The sequence below is a fragment of the Haliotis rufescens genome, unplaced genomic scaffold (genome assembly GCF_023055435.1).
Source record: "Haliotis rufescens isolate VD_foot unplaced genomic scaffold, xgHalRufe1.0.p SCAF_15, whole genome shotgun sequence".
In the NCBI taxonomy this organism is placed as follows: domain Eukaryota; kingdom Metazoa; phylum Mollusca; class Gastropoda; order Lepetellida; family Haliotidae; genus Haliotis; species Haliotis rufescens.
Genome location: NW_025963835.1, coordinates 14,782,734 through 14,808,173, shown reverse-complemented (window position 1 = coordinate 14,808,173; position 25,440 = coordinate 14,782,734). Strand labels below are relative to the sequence as shown.

The 25,440-nt window shown below is 43.6% G+C and overlaps 1 protein-coding gene across 3 annotated transcripts; it reads right to left on the bottom strand.

Moving 5' to 3' along the window:
• Nucleotides 1–261: 261 nt before the first annotated feature.
• On the bottom strand, nt 262–23,991 carry LOC124124257 (WASH complex subunit 2-like). 3 transcript variants are annotated; one of them, XM_046487391.2, is made up of 12 exons: nt 23,751–23,991; nt 22,636–22,782; nt 18,695–19,627; nt 15,188–15,250; nt 14,194–14,347; nt 10,648–10,811; nt 8,672–8,995; nt 7,255–8,047; nt 5,991–6,142; nt 5,224–5,317; nt 1,541–1,618; nt 262–900 (listed from the first exon to the last, which is right to left on the bottom strand). In XM_046487391.2, exons 2-12 carry the CDS (start codon nt 22,738–22,740, stop codon nt 875–877), a joined length of 2,886 nt encoding a protein of 961 aa, XP_046343347.2. In that variant the 5' UTR covers nt 22,741–22,782; nt 23,751–23,991; the 3' UTR covers nt 262–874. The 3 variants fall into 3 exon arrangements, with proteins under 3 accessions (XP_046343347.2, XP_046343346.2, XP_046343348.2); XM_046487390.2 differs by lacking the exon at nt 23,751–23,991 and adding an exon at nt 23,313–23,740; XM_046487392.2 differs by lacking the exons at nt 22,636–22,782; nt 23,751–23,991 and adding an exon at nt 20,097–20,286.
• Nucleotides 23,992–25,440: the final 1,449 nt, after the last annotated feature.

Sequence of the window (25,440 nt, the reverse complement as noted above, 5' to 3'; positions counted from 1 at the left end):
TAATCGAGTTTTGTGTCACTGCAATTATCATGTGACCTTGACATACTAATTATTGCCAGGTTGGTTTGACCTGTGTCTACATGTGACCTGTCTCTAAACACAACATACAGGCCAAATACAACTCCAATTGAGCCTTTAAATGTGACTTTGACTTACTTTGGGTGGTTGAAATTCAACTGAATTTACAGCCGTGTCTTTTGAGGAATTTGACATAAAAATGTATAATTTGTTGAGTTATCATTGCCTGGAAATGTTCATATGACAGCAAGATTTAATACCAACTGATGGGACACCCCTGCACACACTCTAGTGGCTGATGACCAGGTGAGCTAATATGTACAGCATCAGGTGAGCTAATACAACAACATCAGCGCAAACACTGACATATCAATCCAAGACAAATCATACAATGAAGGATTAGACATCAGAAGAGAGTGCAAGTATATACATACATACATGTATGCTGTAATACAATTCACTGCATCCATAGTAACTGTCATAAGTTTGAGGCCAAATTTTCTCGTGACAATTTGACGATAACTTGAAGATGGAGCTGTATGCTGTGTTGACAGACAACCCACACGGACATTGCAAAACCTGGTCTTCATAATTGTTGAGTCTCCAATGTTGACATATGTCTAGAATTAACAATACGTAATATACAACAATTTGAGCACCATTAACACTTAAGATTGCTTAAGAGTAGTGAATAACAGTGGAATGATGAGAGATGACTACACGGGGGTGTGGTCCCTCCCTGGGCACACCCTGCCCTAGGGGTGTCCAGCTCACTGTACAAGCTTCACATCACGAGCTGCTGAGCAGGAAGGATGAAGGACTTTATATAGGATTTGTTGTTTTAAGATTCTCGTGTTCACTTCTGCCCAATAAGTCCGGACTCTGAAAATACAAACCAGGGACTCTCAAACTATATCAGTGATGATCAGGTCCACATGGAACTAGTCATGTAGTTCCCATCTTCCCGAGGCAAGGGAGGTAACGGACTGTAAAAGTCAAGTTTCCAGTCTAGTTCGGCAAGGGTGGAAACTGGACTTTTGTAGTCCGTTAATTCCCTTGCCGCGGGAAGACGGAGTAGCCTTAGTGATGTAGAGGTTTATATTTACATGAAATAGGAAATTCCCACTTCCCATTTGAGAATCTTTACAGACATTTAGGATGAATATCTGCCTCTGATCAGGTCTAGATAAATCCCTGCAAAGTTAATGTAACAAGCAACATCCTTGAATGTATTTGTTAAATACATGAGTTCTGCTTGATCACTAGAAGCAGAACACTATGATCTTTGTCTATGTGACGTCAGTTAATACATAGATGATTGCATGTGATGTATCTTTGCATATCTAACAACGTGTATATTTACCCTGAAGTATATCTTTCATAATGTTTGATCAGACTTCTGGCATGACCCTGTCTACAGACTCAAGTGGCTGATCGTATATGATGTTTGTGTCTCCTTGTATTCCTTGACAATATCTCTCCTCAATAAACTTCATAGACAACAAGTGGAAGTTGTACTCACTGACAAGCCTTGCTCTGCGTTGTTCTGCTTGCATGGCCCACTCCGGCTGCTTGCTGTCGGGGCTTGCCTTAGCATCTCCTGCACAACACAAGCAGATTCTTGTATAAGAATTCAGCTAGAACAGGCACAGTTGGTCGCTTAATACTGAAGGATCCGTTTCATTAGCACAAGTGTTTGCAAGTTTAATATCAAGTGATAGTTCCTGTTGGAGAAAAACAAGTCAATATCCATATCATAGAAAATGATGAAGTGGAATAGCAGAGTGCCTGACAGTGCTTCTTTGTGTCTGGTTGGGTGTCTGTGTGTCTGGCTGAATGTGTGTCTGACTGAATGTGTGTCTAACTGAGAGCCTGTGTGTCTGACTGAGGATTCTTGTGCCTGTCTGAACACATCTGTGTCTGAGTGTGTGCCTGAATGTCTTACTGAGGGCCTGTATGTCTAACTGAGAGCCTGTGTGTCTGACTGAATGTGTGTCTAACTGAGAGCCTGTGTGTCTGACTGAGGATCCTTGTGCCTGTCTGAACACATCTGTGTCTGAGTGTGTGCCTGAATATCTTACTGAGGGCCTGTATGTCTAACTGAGAGCCTGTGTGTCTGACTGAGGATCCTTGTGCCTGTCTGAACACATCTGTGTCTGAGTGTGTACGTGCGTGTCATACTGAGTGTCTGTGTGTCTGACTGGGGAGCCTTGTGCCTGTCTGAACACATCTGTGTCTGAGTGTGTACGTGCATGTCATACTGAGTGTCTGTGTGTCTGACTGGGGAGCATTGTGCCTGTCTGAACACATCTGTGTCTGAGTGTGTACGTGCATGTCATACTGAGTGTCTGTGTGTCTGACTGGGGAGCCTTGTGCCCGTCTGAACCCATCTGTGTCTGAGTGTGTGCCTGTATGTCTTACTGAGTGCCTGTGTGTCTGACTGAGGATCCTTGTGCCTGTCTGAACCCATCTGTGTCTGAGTGTGTGCCTGTATGTCATACTGAGTGTCTGTGTGTCTGACTTAGGAGCCTTGTGCCTGTCTGAACACATCTGTGTCTGAGTGTGTACGTGCATGTCATACTGAGTGCCCGTGTGTCTGACTGGGGAGCCTTGTGCCTGTCTGAACCCATCTGTGTCTGAGTGTGTATGTGCATGTCTTACTGTGTGTCTGTGTGTCTGACTGGGGAGCCTTGTGCCCGTCTGAACCCATCTGTGTCTGAGTGTGTGCCTGTATGTCTAACTGAGAGCCTGTGTGTCTGACTGAGGATCCTTGTGCCTGTCTGAACCCATCTGTGTCTGAGTGTGTGCCTGTATGTCTTACTGAGTGCCTGTGTGTCTGACTGAGGATCCTTGTGCCTGTCTGAACACATCTGTGTCTGAGTGTGTGCCTATATGTCTGAGGGCCTGTGTGTCTGACTGAGGAGCCTTGTGCCTGTCTGAACCCATCTGTGTCTGAGTGTGTGCCTGCATGTCTTACTGAGGGCCTGTATGTCATACTGAGGATCCTTGTACCTGTCTGAACCCATCTGTGTCTGAGTGTGTGCCTGTATGTCTAACTGAGAGCCTGTGTGTCTGACTGAGGATCCTTGTGCCTGTCTGAACCCATCTGTGTCTGAGTGTGTGCCTGCATGTCTTACCGAGTGTCTGTGTGTCTGACTGGGGAGCCTTGTGCCTGTCTCAACACATCTGTGTCTGAGTGTGTGCCTGCAATGTCTTACTGAGGGCCTGTGTGTCTGACTGAGAGCCTGTGTGTCTGACTGAGGATCCTTGTGCCTGTCTGAACACATCTGTGTCTGAGTGTGTGCCTGTATGTCTTACTGAGTGTCTGTGTGTCTGACTGAGGAGCCTTGTGTCTGCCTGAACACATCTTTGTCTGAGTGTGTACGTGCATGTCATACTGAGTGTCTGTGTGTCTGACTGGGGAGCCTTGTGCCTGTCTGAACACATCTGTGTCTAAGTGTGTGCCTGTATTGTCTAACTGAGTGTCTGTGTGTCTGACTGAGGAGCCTTGTGCCCGTCTGAACACATCTGTGGCTAAGTGTGTGCCTGTATGTCTTACTGAGTGCCCGTGTGTCTGACTGAGGATCCTTGTGCCTGTCCGAACCCATCTGTGTCTGAGTGTGTGCCTGCAATGTCTTACTGAGGGCCTGTGTGTCTGACTGAGTGCCTGTGTGTCTGACTGAGGATCCTTGTGCCTGTCTGAACACATCTGTGTCTGAGTGTGTGCCTGTATGTCTTACTGAGTGTCTGTGTGTCTGACTGAGGAGCCTTGTGTCTGTCTGAACACATCTGTGTCTAAGTGTGTGCCTGTATGTCTTACTGAGTGCCTGTGTGTCTGATTGAGGAGCCTCATGACTGTCTGAACACATCTGTGTCTGAGTGTGTGCCTGCAATGTCTTACTGAGGGCATGTGTGTCTGACTGAGGAGCCTTGTGTCTGTCTGAACACATCTGTGTCTGAGTGTGTACGTGCATGTCATACTGAGTGTCTGTGTGTCTGACTGGGGAGCCTTGTGCCTGTCTGAACACATCTGTGTCTGAGTGTGTGCCTGTATGTCTAACTGAGTGTCTGTGTGTCTGATTGAGGAGCCTTGTGCCTGTCTGAACACATCTGTGTCTAAGTGTGTGCCTGCATGTCATACTGAGTGCCTGTGTGTCTGACTGGGGAGCATTGTGCCTGTCTGAACACATCTGTGTCTGAGTTTGTACGTGCATGTCTTACTGAGTGTCTGTGTGTCTGACTGGGGAGTCTTGTGCCTGTCTGAACACATCTGTGTCTAAGTGTGTGCCTGCATGTCATACTGAGTGCCTGTGTGTCTGACTGGGGAGCCTTGTGCCTGTCTGAACACATCTGTGTCTAAGTGTGTGCCTGCATGTCATACTGAGTGTCTGTGTGTCTGACTGAGGATCCTTGTGCCTGTCTGAACCCATCTGTGTCTGAGTGTGTGCCTGTATGTCTAACTGAGTGTCTGTGTGTCTGATTGAGGAGCCTTGTGCCTGTCTGAACACATATGTGTCTAAGTGTGTGCCTGTATGTCTAACTGAGTGTCTGTGTGTCTGATTGAGGAGCCTTGTGCCTGTCTGAACACATCTGTGTCTAAGTGTGTGCCTGTATGTCTAACTGAGTGTCTGTGTGTCTGATTGAGGAGCCTTGTGCCTGTCTGAACACATCTGTGTCTAAGTGTGTGCCTGCATGTCATACTGAGTGCATGTATGTCTGACTGAGGAGCCTTGTGCCTGTCTAAACCCATCTGTGTCTGTGTGTGTGCCTGTATGTCTGAGGGCCTGTGTGTCTGACTGAGGAGCCTTGTGCCTGTCTGAACCCATCTGTGTCTGAGTGTGTGCCTGCATGTCATACTGAGTGCATGTATGTCTGACTGAGGAGCCTTGTGCCTGTCTAAACCCATGTGTCTGTGTGTGTGCCTGTATGTCTGAGGGCCTGTGTGTCTGACTGAGGAGCCTTGTGCCTGTCTGAACACATCTGTGTCTGAGTGTGTGCCTGCATGTCTTACTGAGTGTCTGATTGAGGAGCCTTGTACCCGTCTGAACACATCTGTGTCTAAGTGTATGCCTGTATGTCTTACTGAGAGCCCGTGTGTCTGACTGAGGAGCCTTGTGCCTGTCTGAACACATCTGTGTCTAAGTGTGTGCCTGCATGTCATACTGAGTGCCTATGAATGTGAGACAGAGTACTTTAATGTCCCACCTCCGGGTGACATCACTGGCCTCCTCTTCTTCTGTGACAGCTGGGCACGCCAGTTTGCTGCCACATCTGGTGAGTCAGACTTAGTAGGGGTGCCCTACAACAAACATCAACATGTTACATGTCAGCACATTCGCCTGGAAGAACGGTACTCAATTTCAATCACATTTCTTTATATATCCATTTCCACAAGGACGTGAGGTGAAATGGGGTTTCAAGATAATTAATGTAGTCTTTGAATGGCATTTAGAAGTGATACACATAAGGATTGAATATATGGATGTCAATTTTTTTATTATGAGAAACACATCATTTCGGAGTTTATGCTTACTCCTTCATCAGGTGAATGAATGCTATGAAGCAGTGAACATATACATGTACCTGTAATAACAGCAACAGTAATGAGGTAACCCCACTTAACAAGGGAAGCCAATAATTAATTGGCACTGATAGGTGATAGCAGGGCTCGAATTATCACTGATTGGCATTTGACATCCACAAATTCTCTTCCTTAATTGATATGGTGATGTGTGTGGCTGCTTGAACTAGTCTGGAGCTATGCCGGTTTTATACTGCTACCTCACTGAGACACCAGTCCTTGTTTTATCCCTTATTGCCAAGCACCAGGCAGGGTAACAACAAGTAGCATCTTTTGGTATAACGTGGCTGGGGATCCATATTATTTTATTTCAGCTGTAGCTGAAACAATATCTAGCCTCTATACAAAACCCCAGCCACACACCACCATGGGTTGATGCTGAGAGACTTACAGGGATTGGATCTTCTTTCTTCTTCTTCCGCCGCTCAGCCAGGTCCCGTTTCCATGACGGCAGGTCTTCAGTAGTGGTGTTGGTGTCCCGTACACCGAGGGGAGACTTGCTCACTGATGCATCACCGCGACCGTTCACACTACTCGGCTTGGCTGAGACATACATAGAGAGAAATCAGAATAACATACAAGCAATAAAAGATATCTTCATTCCCAACAGAATCAGCACATACAAATATTGAATTAAAATAGAACAAAATTGTTGGAATGCTTTACATAATTTTCAACTTGATAAACGCAGTGGTTTCATACATTTATGTATCAGAGCCGTGAAGATCCGGGGTAGAATAGGTCTTCAGCAACCCATGCTTGTCGTAAGAGGCGACAAACAGGATCGGGTGGTCAGGCTCGCTGACTTGGTTGATGCATGTCACCGATCCCAATTGCGTGGATCGATGCTTATGATATTAATCACTGCACTGTCTGGTCCCGACTCAAATATTTACAGACCGCCAAAATATAGCTGGAATAATGCTGAGTGCGGCGTTAAACAACAAACCAGACTCGATTATTTACAGACCTCCGTCATATAGCTGGAATATTGCTGAGTGCGGCGTTAAACCAAATCATACTGTGTCACCTATTGAGTAATGTTGGTGGCATGCACAAGTCGCAGCATCTAGACGTGTTCAAATATGATGCTGACAGTAACTTTGTGAAAATATTATAGGTCACTATGTAACATCTATGTCTTCTTGACCAGGATAAAGAGAGTGACTGGTTAAACACAACTTTGAATAGGATTCTAATGATACCAAAGAGTGTTAGATTAATGGGGTTGGAAAAATCGAAGTGATGCAGCTCTCAGACATGTATCACTTTGGTCAAACTCAAAAGCATGCATGGTGCTGACTACGCTAGAAACATATTTGGAGCGACCGGGACTAGAACCCACAATCATAGGTTGCTGGCATGTCCAAGGGAGGCAACTGCACAGCAAATTATAGTGCCTTAGATGACTGGGCCATCCGTGTCCCTGACAAGAATAAAGATTCTAAAGGAAAATAAAAGGAGTGGATTATAACTTAATCTTTCTATGCCACAGTTTGATACAGGTGCTAGTACCTCTATCTAGGAAGCCCTTGCTTTATATATGTCCAAAAAACTTGGCACACAACGAATAAAGAAGCCAAATCCTTGTGTCAAGATTGTTTTTAATGATACCACAGTTTCTAAACTTAAACTTAAAGATAAAGATAGTTCACCTTCTATCTTGGGTTTGGGCCGGTCCACCAGAGGTTTGAGGACTGCTTGTGGTCTGTCCTCCCTGGGGATGCGAGGAGTTGTAGTGCAGACACTAGTACTGGCCTTTGGACTGACCGCTATCTCAACCCTGGTCGTGCCTCCTTTAGCCTCGGATGTCTTCACAGGAGTGCGCTCGGTGAAGCCCCTGGTGTCAGTGCTGCTGGTGTCGCTGGTTGCCGGTGAAGTCTTCCGTAGCTTCATCCCGGTTAGCCAGGCAGGCTGGTCCTTCTTCTCCTCTTTCCCTTCCTCTTCCTTGTTCTTCCCCGGCGACACTCTCCTCAGGGAGTTCTTCCTCTCGGACAGCTCCCCGTGAATCACATTGTTCTCCACCGTGGGACTGGTGACCTTTGAGTCAGAGTTGATGCTGCTGCTTCTGGTTGACCGGAGGTTGACCTTCTCCAAGGTCACAGACGATGTCTTGTTGCTGCTACTCTCCTGAGGCACGGTAGGCTTTAGCACAGTAGAAAACACACTGCTCTTACCAGTCTCCTGAGACAGGGACAAGGAGCCTTTCTTAGTCTCCCCAGGCTGTGGCTCCTTCAACCGAGACCTCGGGGTCGTGGTCTTAAGATCGGAGGGTGGAGACAGTTTAGGTCTGGGGCTGAGTTGTGGTTTCCTTGATTTGATGACAGGTTTCTGTAGATCCTCCATGGAATTGAGCTCACAGACAGAGGGAGCACCATTTGTTTGATCAGGGGCAGCATCAGCTGTAGAGGAGGGCTGACCTCGCTTGTTCCCAATTCCTTTTAACAGCTACAGGAAAGACATGACAAATATATTACTCTCTGGTCTTAAAATGATTAATAATATTTTGATGTTCAAATGGGTGAGTGAGGAGGTTGTCAAACCACTTTTAGCAATATTCCAGCAATACCATGGTGGGGGACACAAGAAATGGGCTTCACATTGTACCTGGGTTCAAATGAACTTGCAGAGGCACCATGTGATAACTTTTAGAAGTGAAAATGCAACAATGCCATGAGTACAACCTGAGACAATTGCATGAACAACTTATTCAAAATGCACTCGAAGGGCCCTAACATCATGCAACAAGATATGTAGAATATTATCATTTGAGTGTTGACATCCTTTCATACCGACCAATGTAGCTGCCAAAATTACAAATAACATGTCACCAAATTGTGTTTACTTCAACCCCTCCATATCTGTCAAATTATCAACAGATGCAATCATAATAGCCTAGTATGGTCATAACAGCCTAGCCAATAAAAAACAGTCTATAGGTAATAGGGAACTGTACACAAACTCTCTTTGGTCAAAATTCAATTCCTTCATTATTCATAATGTCTTTTGTAACATACAACAGTATGATGGACAGAGGATGGATGTCTCCACGAATGTATGCTGAGAAACTACCTGAGACTGAGCCAACATATCAGGTCCTAGCACCAGCCTTCCTCCAATGGGGCCCTTCTTCCCGACTGCTTCCTCCTTCTCTGGGCCAGCACTGGAGGAGGCGACCTCCTCGGCCTTCTCCTTAGTCTCCTCTGCCTTCTCCTTCGTCCTTTCAACCTTCTCCACGGACTTCTCCTTCAACTTCTCCACAGGCTTCTCGGGGGGAAGCTGCACCTGCTTGGACTCAGCCTTGACCACAGAGGAACCTCCAGCTGCGACCTCGTTGTCAACCTTGTCAATCTTGGTTGATGGTTGACCTCTCTTGCTGCCAATACCCTTCAGCAGCTGCAGTACAAAACATCATGGAAAGAAATGTTACTGGAGTAAGTACATCATGCCATACGCCTCTTCAGCAATCTTGTAAGTCATCATGCCAAGAAAAGAAATGATCATGATCAATAGAGGTTATCACTTGAGTGTGTTTGGGAATAATAAATATCCTGTATTGGGAATAAACATTGTATTTAGCAAACCTTGGCGAGCTAAATACATAGTGCATATTCCTAATACAGGATATTTACCATCCCCAAACACACAAGAGTGATAACCTCTTTATCATATAATGTCATGCTTCAATTGTGCTCGAAAAATCTCTTCCCATCTTTCACAAACGTTTCCTAAACATTGCAAGTTTTCCTGGAATGAGTGCATTAATATATACTACATCAGAGGGTAAGTGACGTGTCTGTCGGACAGTGACAGTAGCCAATATAGTCTTAACTGAAACCTGTTTCTTATACAGTGGCTTAATCATATATATGCAAAACAACAATTGCCTACACAAATTGTTTCTCCTTGCCTTTCGCGGCAATCCTAAAGTCTGTCCACCAGAATAACTGCCCTTTATCAAAAGAGAAGCTACTCTAACTCTACCAGGCGTCATGGCCACAGTCAGACCTTGTTGACAGTTGGCCTGGCCTGTCATAACGTGATGAAGTAGTCAGATGAACACATACTGACACAATGAAACAAGTTAATAATTTTTTACATATTTCGGCCAAATCCAATTGTTTTAATTTATGGAAAAGGTTCCAAGCCACAGAGGTCTACAAGCACAGATATGGCAACTGATCCCGCTTGGCTAGCCCCCCTAGTGCCCTCGCAAAATTGTTTCGCAATGTATATCTCCAATGTTGTCAAAACTTGTAAATGCCTTAGCTGCGTCACAGTTAGTGATTTTCAGTATATTAGACTGTTCTTTTGATAATGATAGCAATTATCCCAGTAGTTTCTCCAGATTCCAGATGGTTAATTCTGACTCGATCACCAAATGACAAGGGCAATGCCATGTTTGTTTATAAACACAGAAAGTTGTCCCTACTTGACCTTTTATATTTGCATCTCTATCCGCATATGACCCAACTGATATCGTTTTTATCCGTTGGCTTTATCCTGCCAAGAAACCTACCCATTTTATGTTAAATATATATCACAGGGTTCGAAATTAACACACGTCTGCTTCCTGAGATAATAAAATTCAGGAAGGACTAGTTACAATTCTTTGTAGGCTACCAATTTTACCATTAGGTAGATGACAAGTCTAACTGATCATTTCTGTGGACAAGTGAAAGTGCATTTCTAACCCTCCATATACAGTTGCCATCTGAGTTCTGTTGGTAATAAAATCTTAGTTCTGTTAATAATAGACCCGTGAAGATCCGGGGTAGAATAGGTCTTCAGAAACCTATGCTTGCCGTAAAAGGCAACTATGCTTGTCATAAGAGGCAACTAACGGGATCGGGTAGTCAGACTTGCTGACTTGGTTTATGCATGTCATCGTATCCCAATTGTATGGATCAATGATCATGATGTCAATCACTTGATTGTTTGGTCCAGACTTGATTATTTACAGACCGCCGTCATATAGCTTGAATATTGCTGAGTAGGGCGTTAAACAACAAACCAACAAACAAATCTGTTGGTAATACTGCTGTTACCTGTGACTGTGCGAGGACATCAGGCCCAAGGAGCAGTCTCCCACCAGCTACAGGGCACTTCCGGCCAACTTCAGGCTTCTTGTCCTCGTCCTTCTCCTTGGCGACGACAGACTCAGGTTCTTCCTCTGGCTTAGCCTCATCTTCCACTTCATCCCTGTCTCCATCTACACCAATCATGACACATATATTTCAATTCTGACATATCTATAACGATCAATTCGGGGTCTCAGTTCACAGCTTCCCGATGCAAGAGTGGCCACTAGCCTATACCAAAGTGTGAAACTAGACCCAGTTTACATCTTCCCGATGCAAGAGTGGCCACTAGCCTATACCAAAGTGTGAAACTAGACCCAGTTTACATCTTCCCGATGCAAGAGTGGCCACTAGCCTATACCAAAGTGTGAAACTAGACCCAGTTTACATCTTCCCGATGCAAGAGTGGCCACTAGCCTCTACCAAAGTGTGAAACTAGACCCAGTTTACATCTTCCCGATGCAAGAGTGGCCACTAGCCTCTACCAAAGTGTGAAACTAGACCCAGTTTACATCTTCCCAATGCAAGAGTGGCCACTAGCCTCTACCAAAGTGTGAAACTAGACCCAGTTTACATCTTCCCAATGCAAGAGTGGCCACTAGCCTCTACCAAAGTGTGAAACTAGACCCAGTTTACATCTTCCCGATGCAAGAGTGGCCACTAGCCTCTACCAAAGTGTAAACTAGACCCGGTTCACAGCTTCCCAATGCAAGAGTGGCCACTAGCCTCTACCAAAGTGTGAAACTAGACCCAGTTTACATCTTCCCGATGCAAGAGTGGCCACTAGCCTCTACCAAAGTGTAAACTAGACCCGGTTCACAGCTTCCCAATGCAAGAGTGGCCACTAGCCTCTACCAAAGTGTGAAACTAGACCCAGTTTACATCTTCCCGATGCAAGAGTGGCCACTAGCCCATACCAAAGTGTGAGTGGGTGAGTATGGTTTTACGCTGCTTTTAGCAATATTCCAGCAATATCAAGGCGGGGGACACCAGAAATGTGCTTCACAGATTGTACCCATGTCGGTAGGAACCCGGGGCTTTTGTGCGACGAGCGAACGCTTTAACCACTAGGCTACCCGACCGCCCACCATGGTGAAACTAGACCTAGTTTACATCTTCCTGATGCAAGAGTTGCCACTAGCCTCTACCAAAGTGTAAAACTAGACCCAGTTTACATCTTCCCCATGCAAGAGTGGCCACTAGCCTCTACCAAAGTGTGAAACTAGACCCAGTTTACATCTTCCCCATGCAAGAGTGGCCACTAGCCTCTACCAAAGTGTGAAACTAGACCCAGTTTACAGCTTCCCAATGCAAGAGTTGCCACTAGCCTCTACCAAAGTGTGAAACTAGACCCAGTTTACATCTTCCCCATGCAAGAGTGGCCACTAGCCTCTACCAAAGTGTGAAACTAGACCCAGTTTACAGCTTCCCAATGCAAGAGTTGCCACTAGCCTCTACCAAAGTGTGAAACTAGACCCAGTTTACATCTTCCCCATGCAAGAGTGGCCACTAGCCCATACAAAAGTGTGAAACTAGACCCAGTTTACATCTTCCCCATGCAAGAGTGGCCACTAGCCTATACCAAAGTGTGAAACTAGACCCAGTTTACATCTTCCCCATGCAAGAGTGGCCACTAGCCTATACCAAAGTGTGAAACTAGACCCAGTTTACGTCTTCTAGATGCAAGAGTGGCCACTAGCCCATACCAAAGTGTGAAACTAGACCCAGTTTACATCTTCCCAATGCAAGAGTGGCCACTAGCCTATACCAAAGTGTGAAACTAGACCCAGTTAATATCTTCCCGATACAAGAGTGGCCACTAGCCCATACCAAAGTGTGAAACTAGACCCAGTTTACATCTTCCCGTTACAAGAGTGGCCACTAGCCTCTACCAAAGTGTGAAACTAGACCCAGTTTACATCTTCCCGATGCAAGAGTTGCCACTAGCCTCTACCAAAGTGTGAAACTAGACCCAGTTTACAGCTTCCCAATGCAAGAGTGGCCACTAGCCTCTACCAAAGTGTGAAACTAGACCCAGTTTACAGCTTCCCAATGCAAGAGTGGCCACTAGCCTCTACCAAAGTGTGAAACTAGACCCAGTTTACAGCTTCCCAATGCAAGAGTTGCCACTAGCCTCTACCAAAGTGTGAAACTAGACCCAGTTTACAGCTTCCCAATGCAAGAGTTGCCACTAGCCTCTACCAAAGTGTGAAACTAGACCCAGTTTACAGCTTCCCAATGCAAGAGTGGCCACTAGCCTCTACCAAAGTGTGAAACTAGACCCAGTTTACAGCTTCCCAATGCAAGAGTGGCCACTAGCCTCTACCAAAGTGTGAAACTAGACCCAGTTTACAGCTTCCCAATGCAAGAGTTGCCACTAGCCTCTACCAAAGTGTGAAACTAGACCCAGTTTACAGCTTCCCAATGCAAGAGTGGCCACTAGCCTCTACCAAAGTGTGAAACTAGACCCAGTTTACATCTTCCCGATGCAAGAGTGGCCACTAGCCTCTACCAAAGTGTGAAACTAGACCCAGTTTACATCTTCCCGATGCAAGAGTGGCCACTAGCCTCTACCAACGTGTGAAACTAGACCCCGTTTACAGCTTCCCAATGCAAGAGTTGCCACTAGCCTCTACCAAAGTGTGAAACTAGACCCAGTTTACATCTTCCCAATGGAAGAGTTGCCACTAGCCTATACCAAAGTGTGAAACTAGACCCGGTTTACATCTTCCCGATGCAAGAGTGGCCACTAACCTATACCAAAGTGTGAAACTAGACCCCGTTTACAGCTTCCCAATGCAAGAGTTGCCACTAGCCTCTACCAAAGTGTGAAACTAGACCCAGTTTACATCTTCCCAATGGAAGAGTTGCCACTAGCCTATACCAAAGTGTGAAACTAGACCCGGTTTACATCTTCCCGATGCAAGAGTGGCCACTAACCTATACCAAAGTGTGAAACTAGACCCAGTTTACATCTTCCCGATGCAAGAGTGGCCACTAACCTATACCAAAGTGTGAAACTAGACCCCGTTTACATCTTCCCAATGCAAGAGTGGCCACTAACCCATACCAAAGTGTGAAACTAGACCAATGCAGAGTTGCAAGAGTTGCCACTAGCCACTTGAGGGGCCGACAATAGGTGCGTCCTCTGACTGCTGGACTAAGGAAGTCCTCTGCAGACAACCTACCTGCACTTGAGGGGCCGACACTAGGTGCGTCCTCTGACTGCTGGACTAAGAACGTCCTCTGCAGACAACCGACCTGCACTGGAGGAAAAGGCACTGAGTACAGTATGTCCTCTGCAGACAACCTACCTGCACTTGAGGGGTCAACACTAGGTGCGTCCTCTGACTGCTGGACTAAGAACGTCCTCTGCAGACAACCGACCTGCACTGGAGGGGTCAACACTAGGTGCGTCCTCTGACTGCTGGACTAAGAACGTCCTCTGCAGACAACCGACCTGCACTGGAGGGAAAGGCACTGAGTACAGTATTTCCTCTGCAGACAACCTACCTGCACTTGAAGGGCTGACGCTGAGACCATCCTCCGGCTGCTGAAACACTCGTCTCATGCTGCTGCGAGTGGGCTTCTTCCTCCGTGCCAGTGAGCTCCGTTTCCGTAGTGATGATTTGCTTCTATTTATGTTTGGATCCAGCAATGATGTATCCTAGGTGATATGAGCATAATGATCAAAATCCAAGGTCTGTCGTCCATAACAAGAGATTCAGATGAATTCAGACAGAGATGATGAAATACATTTGTTTGAGAAAAGTAGCATAAGTGAAACTATTCCAGTCATCAAATCCATGGGGCATGTTAGAATTTTGTTTGTTCATATAGTAGTAAATATATACCATAAAATAGATTCCTAAAAGCCTTAAGAAGAGATAGGCACTTGGACCGCTTCATGGCATCAGAAAAGATGACTAATGTAAAATTAATACATACAAAAGACCCATTCTCATCTCTTAGATAAGCAAACGTCAGTAGTTCCTTAGAAAATTTGTCTCCATTGCAGACACTATGCACCAAGTAAACTAACATGGATCAAGGGCTGTAACTCTGTAAAAAGATAATTTACGGGTCCAAATTTCAAACTCCATCTTGATAAGTATCTCTTATATAAGCATGCAAACTTTCATTCACATAACTTCAGTATTTTGCAAAAAATTGTCTCCATTTCACACAGTACGCACTAAGTTGGAAGGCACAGAACAAGGGCCATAACTCTGTAAAACAATAATTGGCGACACAAACTTTCATTTGAGATCATGACCAGTGAAATAAGTCTGAAAAATGTTTTTTCTCTGACTAAAATTTGTCCCCTTTGAAAAGCAGATGGAAGGAAGGATGGACTGACGGACAGACGGTCTGACCACCCGATCCTTTTGGTCACCTCTTACAACCAGAATAAGTACCTGGGGACCTATCCTAACCCAGATCCTGGGCTGCATTGTTCTAGCTGTAATATATTAAGCAAGCCTGACAAGTTTAACAATGTAGATACCTCAATCACAGAGAAGTCCAACTCATGTGGTTCCGTGTCTCCAAAATCACTGCTGCTGTTTCGCTGAAACATAAGCACAGTTCTAAAGCTCTAAAGAGGTGAAATGAGGTTTAACGTCACATCCAAGATAAATGCACTTATATAGCGACGTGCATGTACGTGTGTGTGTGTGGCTGCTTGTACTAGGCCAGACTGATGCTGATTTATAGTGCTACATCACTGAGATACCATGCCGCAGTTTAGCATGAATACCCCACTCAGACACAGTATACTGACTCCGAGCCGACCAGTCCTTGTTTTAGCCCCTTAATGCCAAGCGCCAGACAGAGTAACAACAAGTACCATCTTTTAACGTCTTTTGGTATGACGCGGTCAGGGATCGAACCCTCTCTGGTTAGACACTTTATCCACCTGACCTCTTGATATTATGATCACCGTCGGGATACGAAGACACGCGACTAGAAGGTTAACAGTAACATTACTATCTGATCCTACCGGGTACCCATTCATTGCTGGGTGAAGAGGTAAATGTCAAACAAAGTCACTTGTCCAAGGAACCAGTTTAAAAGTTTGATGTTGGATAAAAAAACTAGACGTATCCCCAAGATGGATGTCAGATAAAAAAAAAATAGACACACCCTCTCCCCCCCCTCCACTCCAAAAAACCTTCATTATGAAAATGTTGAATTCCTGAGTTAAGTGGCCTTTTTTGTCACCTATTCTTGTGTTTTGCCCTGCTTTTTCAGAACGTTTATCAACTGAAGTTTATTTATTTGGTGTTGAAAATCATTTGATGGGTTTTACATATCAAATCTGCCATTCTATCTTAAACACTGCACTAGATGTATAGGACAAAGCATGTCTGTGGGTTTTTATATTTGAAACCGAGGGGCGTCAGCCCCAAGGTTTTATCCCAAGGATGAGGGTCTTAAATATCATAAAAACATGAGGGGATGTCTTTTATCTAACATATAAATAAAAAGAAACACTTAAAACAACATTTATCAACATTTTCATGTTTTAAACATACTTTCCGTGAACCTTGGGAAACAGGTGTAAAATATCTGTTGCTGGCGTACGGTATTTGAAAAAGACAATCTTAAAAGCATTGTGATTTATCAGCGCGGCTGTAGCCTAGTGGTACACTCACTGGGCTACAGATAAAAAGGTTATGTGTTCGATCCTCAGGAACATAAGAAAACATTTGTCATTTAATTTACATTTCTTTACATTGTGTTCAAATGCACAATACATTTCTAGCGAGAAATATTCATATGTCACAATCTAAATGGAAGTTGTATTAATCAAATCCTGGCGACATTACAACATCCCTGTTTATGAGATTTAACCCGACTGAAGAACAATAGTATGACATCAGTGGAGGTTTATAAGTCCTTACCACTATTGGATACCTCCCTCGTAAAAAGAGAAAACCTACCTTGTAAAAAGAGAAAACCTACCTCGTAAAAAGAGAAAACCTACCTCGTAAAAAATGAAAACCTACCTCGTAAAAAGACTGAATGTATCTTATGACAACTCCTAACCACATAACAACAGCATATGAATGAAAAAAGGATGTTCTAAGTTTAGTTACTGTATATAATATTGAGCACTTGTTGAGAAATCAAGTAGGTTGATTTTGTCAGGTCGAAAACTTGCAGGGCCATTAACTCCCCCACCTCAAAATTTAAGGAAATAAGTTTTTTTTATCCAGCATCAAACTTTTGAACTGCTCCCAAAAGAGACAGCACATGTGCTACATGTGTTGAGTGTGGGGCAGGACCGAGGCCCTAGAACTCTAGAAACTCTCAGGAGTCAAGCAGTCTAACATGACCGCACAGGTTCCTGGGGACCTGTTCTAATCCCAACCACTCACTTGACAAATCAGTAGCATGTTACTGTATAAATAGAAGAGCATGGAGTCATCCCACAGATGCTATCCTTACCATGTTGGCTTTCTGTCAGTTTAACCTTCTTGGTCAAGTGGAAAAGGCGTCTGTACGGGTCCAGGAAATATTACGGCTGCTACAGTCTATTGAATTTGTTCAATTATTATCGCAAGTCTTATTGTTTTATGCTGCAGCTGAGCATGTCACTTGTTGAAGGTGTTTCCTGAGAAATGGTCCGACAGAAGCATGACAGGCTTCTACATGTTAAATGCATGAACAGTTGCGGGGACATCAATGAATAGAAACTAGCTGCTACTGTGAAAGAATGTTAGAAATGTATTCTACTTCCTTTATTCTGTAAAGGGGGAAGTGGCAACTGAATCTGGTTGTTGAATTTAAACACAAGCAACACAAATAACTGATTTCATTGAAACATGGAGAGAAATGTTTCCTGAAATTGTTTTGTTTTTTGTTTGTTTGTTTGTTTGTTTGTTGTTTAATGGACCCATGAAGATTCTGGGGTAGAATAGGTCTTCAGCAACCCATGCTTGCCATAAAACAACAAACCAACCAACCAACCAATGTTGTTTAATGCCACACTCAGCAATATTCCAGCTATATGACGGCGGTCTGTAAATAATCGAGTCTGGAACAGATAATCCCGTGATTGATACGATGACATGTATCAACCAAGTCGGTGAGCCTGACCACCCGATCCCATTAGTCGCTTCTTACGACAAGCATAGTCGCCTCTCATGACAAGCATGGGTTGCTGAAGACCTGTTCTACCCCTGAGATTCTCAGGTCTCTGAAATGGTACACCTTCAGTGACCTACTGACATGCAGTAGCACACTGCAAGCCTGGCAACTGTAACTTCAACTCTAAAATATATTATGAAACCATAGATATTTAACAGCAAATATGAACACACAATTAACATGTGTAACATTTGACCACTTTCTAAATGGTGTCGTGTGTTCACAGCTTTCAGACATGGGAGCCGTGCCAATTTACACTTGTCAGGGGGGTACACAAAGTATGTGATCTAGACTACCAGTTGTCTGACTTTCATTTTTGTGGAAGCCTTGCTGGGTAAGATCGCTGACTTTGTGTGCTGGCGATTAGGTGCCTCACTCTGGCAGTGTGGGTTCGAATCCCAGGCGGGACTCAACCCAAAAAAGTATGAGAATCTGTACTTTACTCAGAAAGTATAACCTGTTACATTTAACAGCAAATACTTGTGAAATTTTGCATGTTCATGTTGATGTGCTTGAGAGCATGAGTTCTGTTGCCAAAGCATCACACGGAATGATTGGGAGCTGACAGCTATGGTACTGAGAGCTTCTTCTAACCTCACATTAAGCAATCATAAAATGTCTTTCATAGCTCCAGTGCCTATGCTAGAATTCAAGATGTACAGCCCAAAAAAGGCCACCAGGGTTTTCAAAAAATGTGGGGACATTTTTAAACCAATACAAAAGTCTGGATAAATGATCAATATTGTGAGCAACAATCCACCCAGTCAGGGTACAATGACATGCAATCACTTCTTATGACGATGACAAGCATCGGTTGCTGAAGCCCTATTCTAGCCCAGGTTGAAGTCATGTAGCTTACCTTAGCTTGCTCTGCCCCAGGTGAGATGAGAACATCAACCTTCCCATCCACAGTGTCAGGAGTGTTCTCGGTATCTGCTGCTGCTGCTGCTGTCTTGCTGCTGGCTGTATCCCTGGCGAAGAGGTCATCAAGGTCACTGCTAGTCCTGCTGCTCTTACCATTGGTGAACATGGCGTCATCTGTAGACAAAACCGCTGTAACCGATTCCATGGACTTTGTCGTCTGAGAAGAACTGCCAAACAGGTCATCTAAATTTGTTTTACAACTAGATGTTTTCACAGTGGATTCTTTGAAGATATCAAGTGTGTCGTCACTTTTGTTACTGGACATATCTATTCCAGAACTAGACTTCTTTTCACTCGAACTCCCAAAAATATCCTCAGGAGTTTTCTCAGATTTTTTCGAGTCACTTTTGAACAGTTCATCAAGGTCATCAGTATTCTTGCTGGAAAAAATAGCGTCTGATTTCCCACTTTCAGAATCACCAAATATATCCACAAGTTGAGCTCCATTGCTCTTACTTGACGTCTGGCTCGACTGCTTTGCACCACCACTTCCAAACAGATCAACCAAAGAAGAATCAGTACCAGAAACTGTGCTGGACTTGACACTTCCAAACAAGTCATCCATGGCACTACCCTGCTGTACAGATGTGCCACTAGGTTTGGAGTCCTCAAACAAATCTTCAAAGGTGGATCCATGACTGGATGAACTCTTCTTTGCCTTCTTATCAGCGGGTCCTCCCCCAAACAGGTCATCAAATGTACTCCCGTGAGCCTTGGTGCCACCCTTGCTGCTGGTGCTGGAGAAGAGGTCGCCAAGTTCGTCGGTGTTAGAGGACTTCATGCTGGAGCTACCACTATCAAATAAATCTGCGTCTGCCATGGACTTGAAGTCATCAGCATCCTTTGACAAAACCATCCAAGAGTCACCCTGTAAAATGGAAAACTGGGTGTTAATTGTAAGTGAGTGTATATGTAGCAGCCCGCAGTAATACAGTCATATCACAGCAGTCTCGGGGATGGGGGTCGGGTAGCCTAGTGGTTAAAGCGTTCACTCATCACGCCGAAGATCCGGGTTCGATTCCTGACATGGGTACAATCTGTGAAGCCCATTTCTGGTGTCCCCGCCGTGATTTTGCTGGAATATTGCTAAAAGCGGCATAAAAACCACACTCCCTCACTGCAGTCTGGAAATAATCCAGCAATATCACAGTGACTTGTAAATAACCCAGTCATATCACAGCGATCAGCAATAATCCAACGATTTCACAGGATTCACCAATGCTCCATTGACAATGATTTTAACATTATAGCACTGACAAGGAATACTGTACTTTCATCCTCAATTTCGAACACTGACAATAGAAAAATATCACACTGCCAACTGTAAAATACCGTACAACCAAGGCTCTTGATTCAGCGTGCAACTCTTGAGTTATAGTCAACAGTTGCTACACTTCACCATCAGGAAGTGCAACTGTGTGTCTGAATCAATGTCACATATGTATGAATATACCCACTACACTAGCCAGTAATACTTACACACACAGACAAGTGACCCTTGACTCGCACACTGCTGTGATGTCATTCCATTGTTCATCACCTGTTAGTACTACTATTGCCTGTTGTCACATTGTAGGTTATCAATCAAACTGATAACATTGTGTCCTATATTCACCGAACAGGTACACATTCAGTTCTGGCAAACAGGGATGTCCGATGAAAGAAAAACCCAATATTTCCTATGTGATAAATCCCTTGCCTGTACATAACCCTGCTCTTGCACTATGTAATATAGCATGTTATCAGACAGGCATGTAGACAGCGCTCTTAACCATGCAATGACATTAGATTCTAGATATTACCACCCTTTTGACTTCAGCCACTAGTCTCAAGCCCGAGTCTAGTGAAATTATGTTTGGTCTAGTAAGCATGGTAAGCTCAGCTAAAAGTGGTCCTCATAACTACACAAAATCTACTGAAATTATCTTCAGCATCTTGTTTGGGCCAGTAGACTCTAATTGTCTTGTGCACATACTGCATGAAACATATCTGCATATCTATGGATATATGCATCCAGATGGAGTGCAAGGTGCACATACCTTTTTTAAGAATACTTAACATTTATACAATTGCAGAGCTCCAGATAACTTTTCGAGCAATTGAGTTTTTACTCTAGGGTTTCTATTTTAATTGGGTTATTACATTTGTCATTGGGTAACCAATATTTTTTCACTCATCTATTTTATCAATCTATTGGGTTTTTCCCAAAAAGAGTGAACATTTTAAGATTTTTAAAAAATGAAATAATGTTTTAGATGTATATAACTGTTCTAAATATATAGGCTTGACTCGGTAAGTAAATTAGCTCATAATTGTATTTCGGAAATTAGCTTCTTTGAATGCATGCTGAAAAAGCTTCATTGGGTTTCGAATATTTTTATTTTTTTTGTGGGGTGGGGGGTATTTTACGCAAATACGCTGCTTATCTGAGGCTCTGAATTTAGTAATTTTCAGGGTGATCCAGTTCACTAAAAAGTAAAAGTAAATGTAAAACAACCCTATGACTAACTCGCTTGGCGAATATATTTTCAACAAAGCTACCGAACATATATTGCCAAATCACAAAGAGCACCTCTCCTTTGCTGTATCTGCACTTGCTTTGGTCCTGATGGTTAAAGGTTATTTCCGCATGCATCCACCAAGTATCTATCAGGTCATTCAGGAAGTATGAATCCAGTGCCGTAGGCAGCCGGGGGGCAGGGGGGGCAGTTGCCCCCCTGAATGTTTTATAGAAAACAGTTTTATTTGAATGATGAAAATACAAGTTTGGGACAAGTGATACTTGTACAAATATGTGCCCCCCCCCCCCAGTCAAAAAAAGTTAACTACAGCCTTGGATTCAGGTCATTCAGGAAGTATTAATCAGGTCATTCAAACCACACACTGTTTATCGTGATTTGTAACTAGAGGTGGGTTTATCCTGCAGATGACATCCCTTCAGAGGCAGAGGCAGGATTTTAAAAATAAGGGGTGCATGAATTGATTTGGCTGCACCCTGCCTCTGAATCCGTCAGTGCCCAACCTTGTCAACTTGTTCATGAGGTAAACCTCAGGTCATGGGGACTAGCCTTCCGTCCTCAGATAAGAAAGTCAGGGTTCGAGTCACATCATGGGCTGGAAGTTTTATGGGTGTTGCATTTAACTCAAAGGTTATAACATGGTTCAATCTTGAACCATTTTGCCCTAATGTTTGCTTGTTGTTTAACGACGCACTCAGCAATATTCCAGTTATTTGACGGCGGTCTGAAAATAATCGAGTCTGGACCAGACAATCCAGTGATTGACATCATGAGCATCGATCTACACAATAGGGATATGGTGACATGCATCAACAAACGGGCCTGACCACCCACCTCTAATGAAAAGCATAGTCACCTCTTATGACAAGTATGGGTTGCTGAAGACCTATTCTAACCTGGATCTTCACAGGTAACTTAATCTAATGACAGAAGCAATGGCTCAATTTACCACAACACACTGCAGCACTTCTACAAGATCTATAGGCCAACATTGGCTGGTGAAGCAGAGATAGAAACTAACATTAATGATCCACTAGTCCTTATAATGATAACATATAGCAAAACCCTTAAAAATGGCAAATTTCTACTAGTCCTCATGTTACCTTAACTATTGGGTGGTTTGGCAAGAGCTACAGGACAACATGGGCGTATACAGCTTTTTTGGAAAAGGGGGGTGCACAATTAAGATCTATTTATTGTCTTTGGTGGTAGTTTATACAGAAATAAAGATTTTTTTTGAAATAAAAAGGGGGGGTGCGCACCCCCGCACCCCCCCTCTGTATCCGCCCATGGACAAGTACCAATTTCTATCGCTGGGAAGGGTACCAGCTAGGATGCAAAGCTAAGCAACACTCACCTGAGGGGGCTGGGATGCAGGCAGAGGGGGTAACGACTCTACCCCCTTCTCGTCTTCCCCCATGTCTAGGAGGTCTTCGAAGGGGTCTCGCACGGGTGTAGACATGATGATAACTATATGCCTCTATTCTTGGAAGTCATGTGCATTCTGTATAACAAGCCAGTTGTTAGTAAATTAAAAATGGTCATATTTTCAGCATGTTTCTGAGGTTGGTAACCAGTCCACAAATAGGTGGTCGTTCAAGAAGCGTGAAGATATACAATAGATGCAAAGATGTGCAATTAGATAAAGTCTACTCATGGTAGATCTACAAGTAAACTTCTGCAGTAGATGTGGTGAAAATGAAGAACAAAGACAATTCACTCATATGTGAAGTCAGCACATTTCTTTGATAATGGTGACATCATGCATTAACCCTAGCTTATCGCTTTGATAGCTATGATTACCAAGATATGCCGGGCTTTGTTGAATTATTCCTTCGTTTAGCGATAATAAATAAATATTTAAACTTACAAACACTATCAATACATAATATTTTGATTTTGCACAGTGTATCAATATAAGGTCTAACACCCACAAATCAAGATAACAATTCTAGTATGTCCATCACAGATATGCTATAACTTGTATTACTTCATAACGTTTCACGTGCAAAGATGTGATGTCATTGTTATTACTTGTCAATCTCAGGTGATGGGAGGGGTTGGTTTGGCTCCGATCCAAGTCCATGCGAAACGTTATGTCCGTGACAAAATCGATTTAAGTCTCTAAACCATGGAATAGGAAATAGGGACGGAAACGAAAAAGACCTGAGGCTAAGATTGTGACATCTCAGCGTCGGAATTCGCTTATCCACGCCTCCTTTTGCGACACCATCCGTCAACAAGCTTTGAAACTCTCAGTCAAGCGATGTCACACTCACAAACGGTGACATCACAAGGCTTGGTCGACTGAAAATATAGTCCCGTCTGTTCCGCATATTTACAAGTCGAAACTGGTGTGATATCAGACCCTGCAATATATGTAGCTACTTGTTTTCACAAATTCCCCAAACTAAATTAGATTGGCTGAAGTTGATATGTTGTCATTTGTCAACGATCGCACTTGTCACTTACCTGCAAGCGCTATGCTACTTGTGTGACGACACGCTCTATATGTGGCGCGCTCAACGCGATTTTTCCCTGTCCCAACAATCTAACAACAAACAGTCTGTTGTAGGTGCCCCGATTGTTTTGTCCTATACCATGTAGATTATACAGATATCAACAAGGGAGTTCAATGGCATTATAATGATTTCAAACGACGAATACATGACTACTGGACAAGGCTAATGCACGTGCATCTAACGCAGCAGTTAGATGCAATAGCTGGCCTTTGGGTCTTTGTTGAGAGCTATATTGTTGTTAGACGATTTATGCTATCTGAACGTAAGGACGGGTTATCTGATCTCATCACAATAAAATTATTATTTAATGCCCTGACGTCACCTTGATGACGTCACTAGATCAGCACCGAGTCGTTCGACAGCATTTCTTTTGCCCTCGAGTTAAATTGTTTCACTTCATACACGTGGAAAGTGTTGCATACAGACATAAGACCCCATTCTGTGATAAATTAGAGGCAGGTTAATATACGAATAAGCTTATTAAACAAAGGGTGCATCTATGATTTCTCAAGCATAATAATTAAGAATACTATCAAGAATAGATTAATATATATCATGGGCGGATACCTTTTTTGAAAAGGGGGGGGGGGGGGGGGGGGGGGTGCACAATTAAGATCTATTTATTGTCTTTGGTGGTAATTTATACAGAAATAAAGATTTTTTTCGAAATAAAAGGAGGGGTGCGCACCCCCGCACCCCTCTGTATCCGCCCATGTATATAAATTGCTCCAATGCGAAGATTGAGCAGTGTACTAGCTTATATTAACATGTTATTTACGAGCAGAAATGTTGTTTCGTTTAATACTTTCGCGTCGAATTTAGTTCAGTAGAGTATCTAGAGGACAAAACCGAGAAACTGCCTTTATTCAAGTATTATTTAAGTAGCAAATACAAAGCTTTAAATGTCCAACACAGAGTTCAGTTCACCTATCATCATATAAATTAACATTGAAATAAATTACCTGTCGAAATACCTCCCGTTGACCAGGTCACTTGTTGTAAAGATTCTGTTGTTACACGAGAAGTGTTGTCACTCTCCGTGTATTGTCCGTTGAGTATTCCCGCACCGGGACGAGGCAAGCTGGTTTGCTTTGTTTAACATTGAGCCCCCCCACCCACCCCCATCCCACACCACCTCTACCCCCACCCCCTCCACTACCCACACACTTCCCCTTAATCCTGAATCCTTGGTCTAAGTTTTCTCTCCGAGTCCCATTGCTCACCCCTAACTCCCGAATACTACTTAACACACATCTTAAAACCATTAAGAAAAGGATTCGATTTGAAGTTAATTACTTAAACATATCGAATATATATAATAATAAAGGACATTTTGCGTACAACATTTTTTTAAAGATCGAATATGCGTACGGAATAAGATTTTATTTGCGTCCTGCGTGCTAAACTGTATCGTGTCCAGAATATCCTTTAAGTAGACAGCCCCAACCCCCCGAATCCCGCGTTGACCGAAAGGGGGTTGCACGCCTCAGTAATATATCTATATATGATATATACAGGATGAACTTGCGTTAAGAACACAATACTTTGCCTCATGCCTAATACCCAAAATGGCTGCTTCTATTTGTGAAAACATAACACTAGAATATGCATAGAAAAATAATGAACATTCAGAGTTTGTG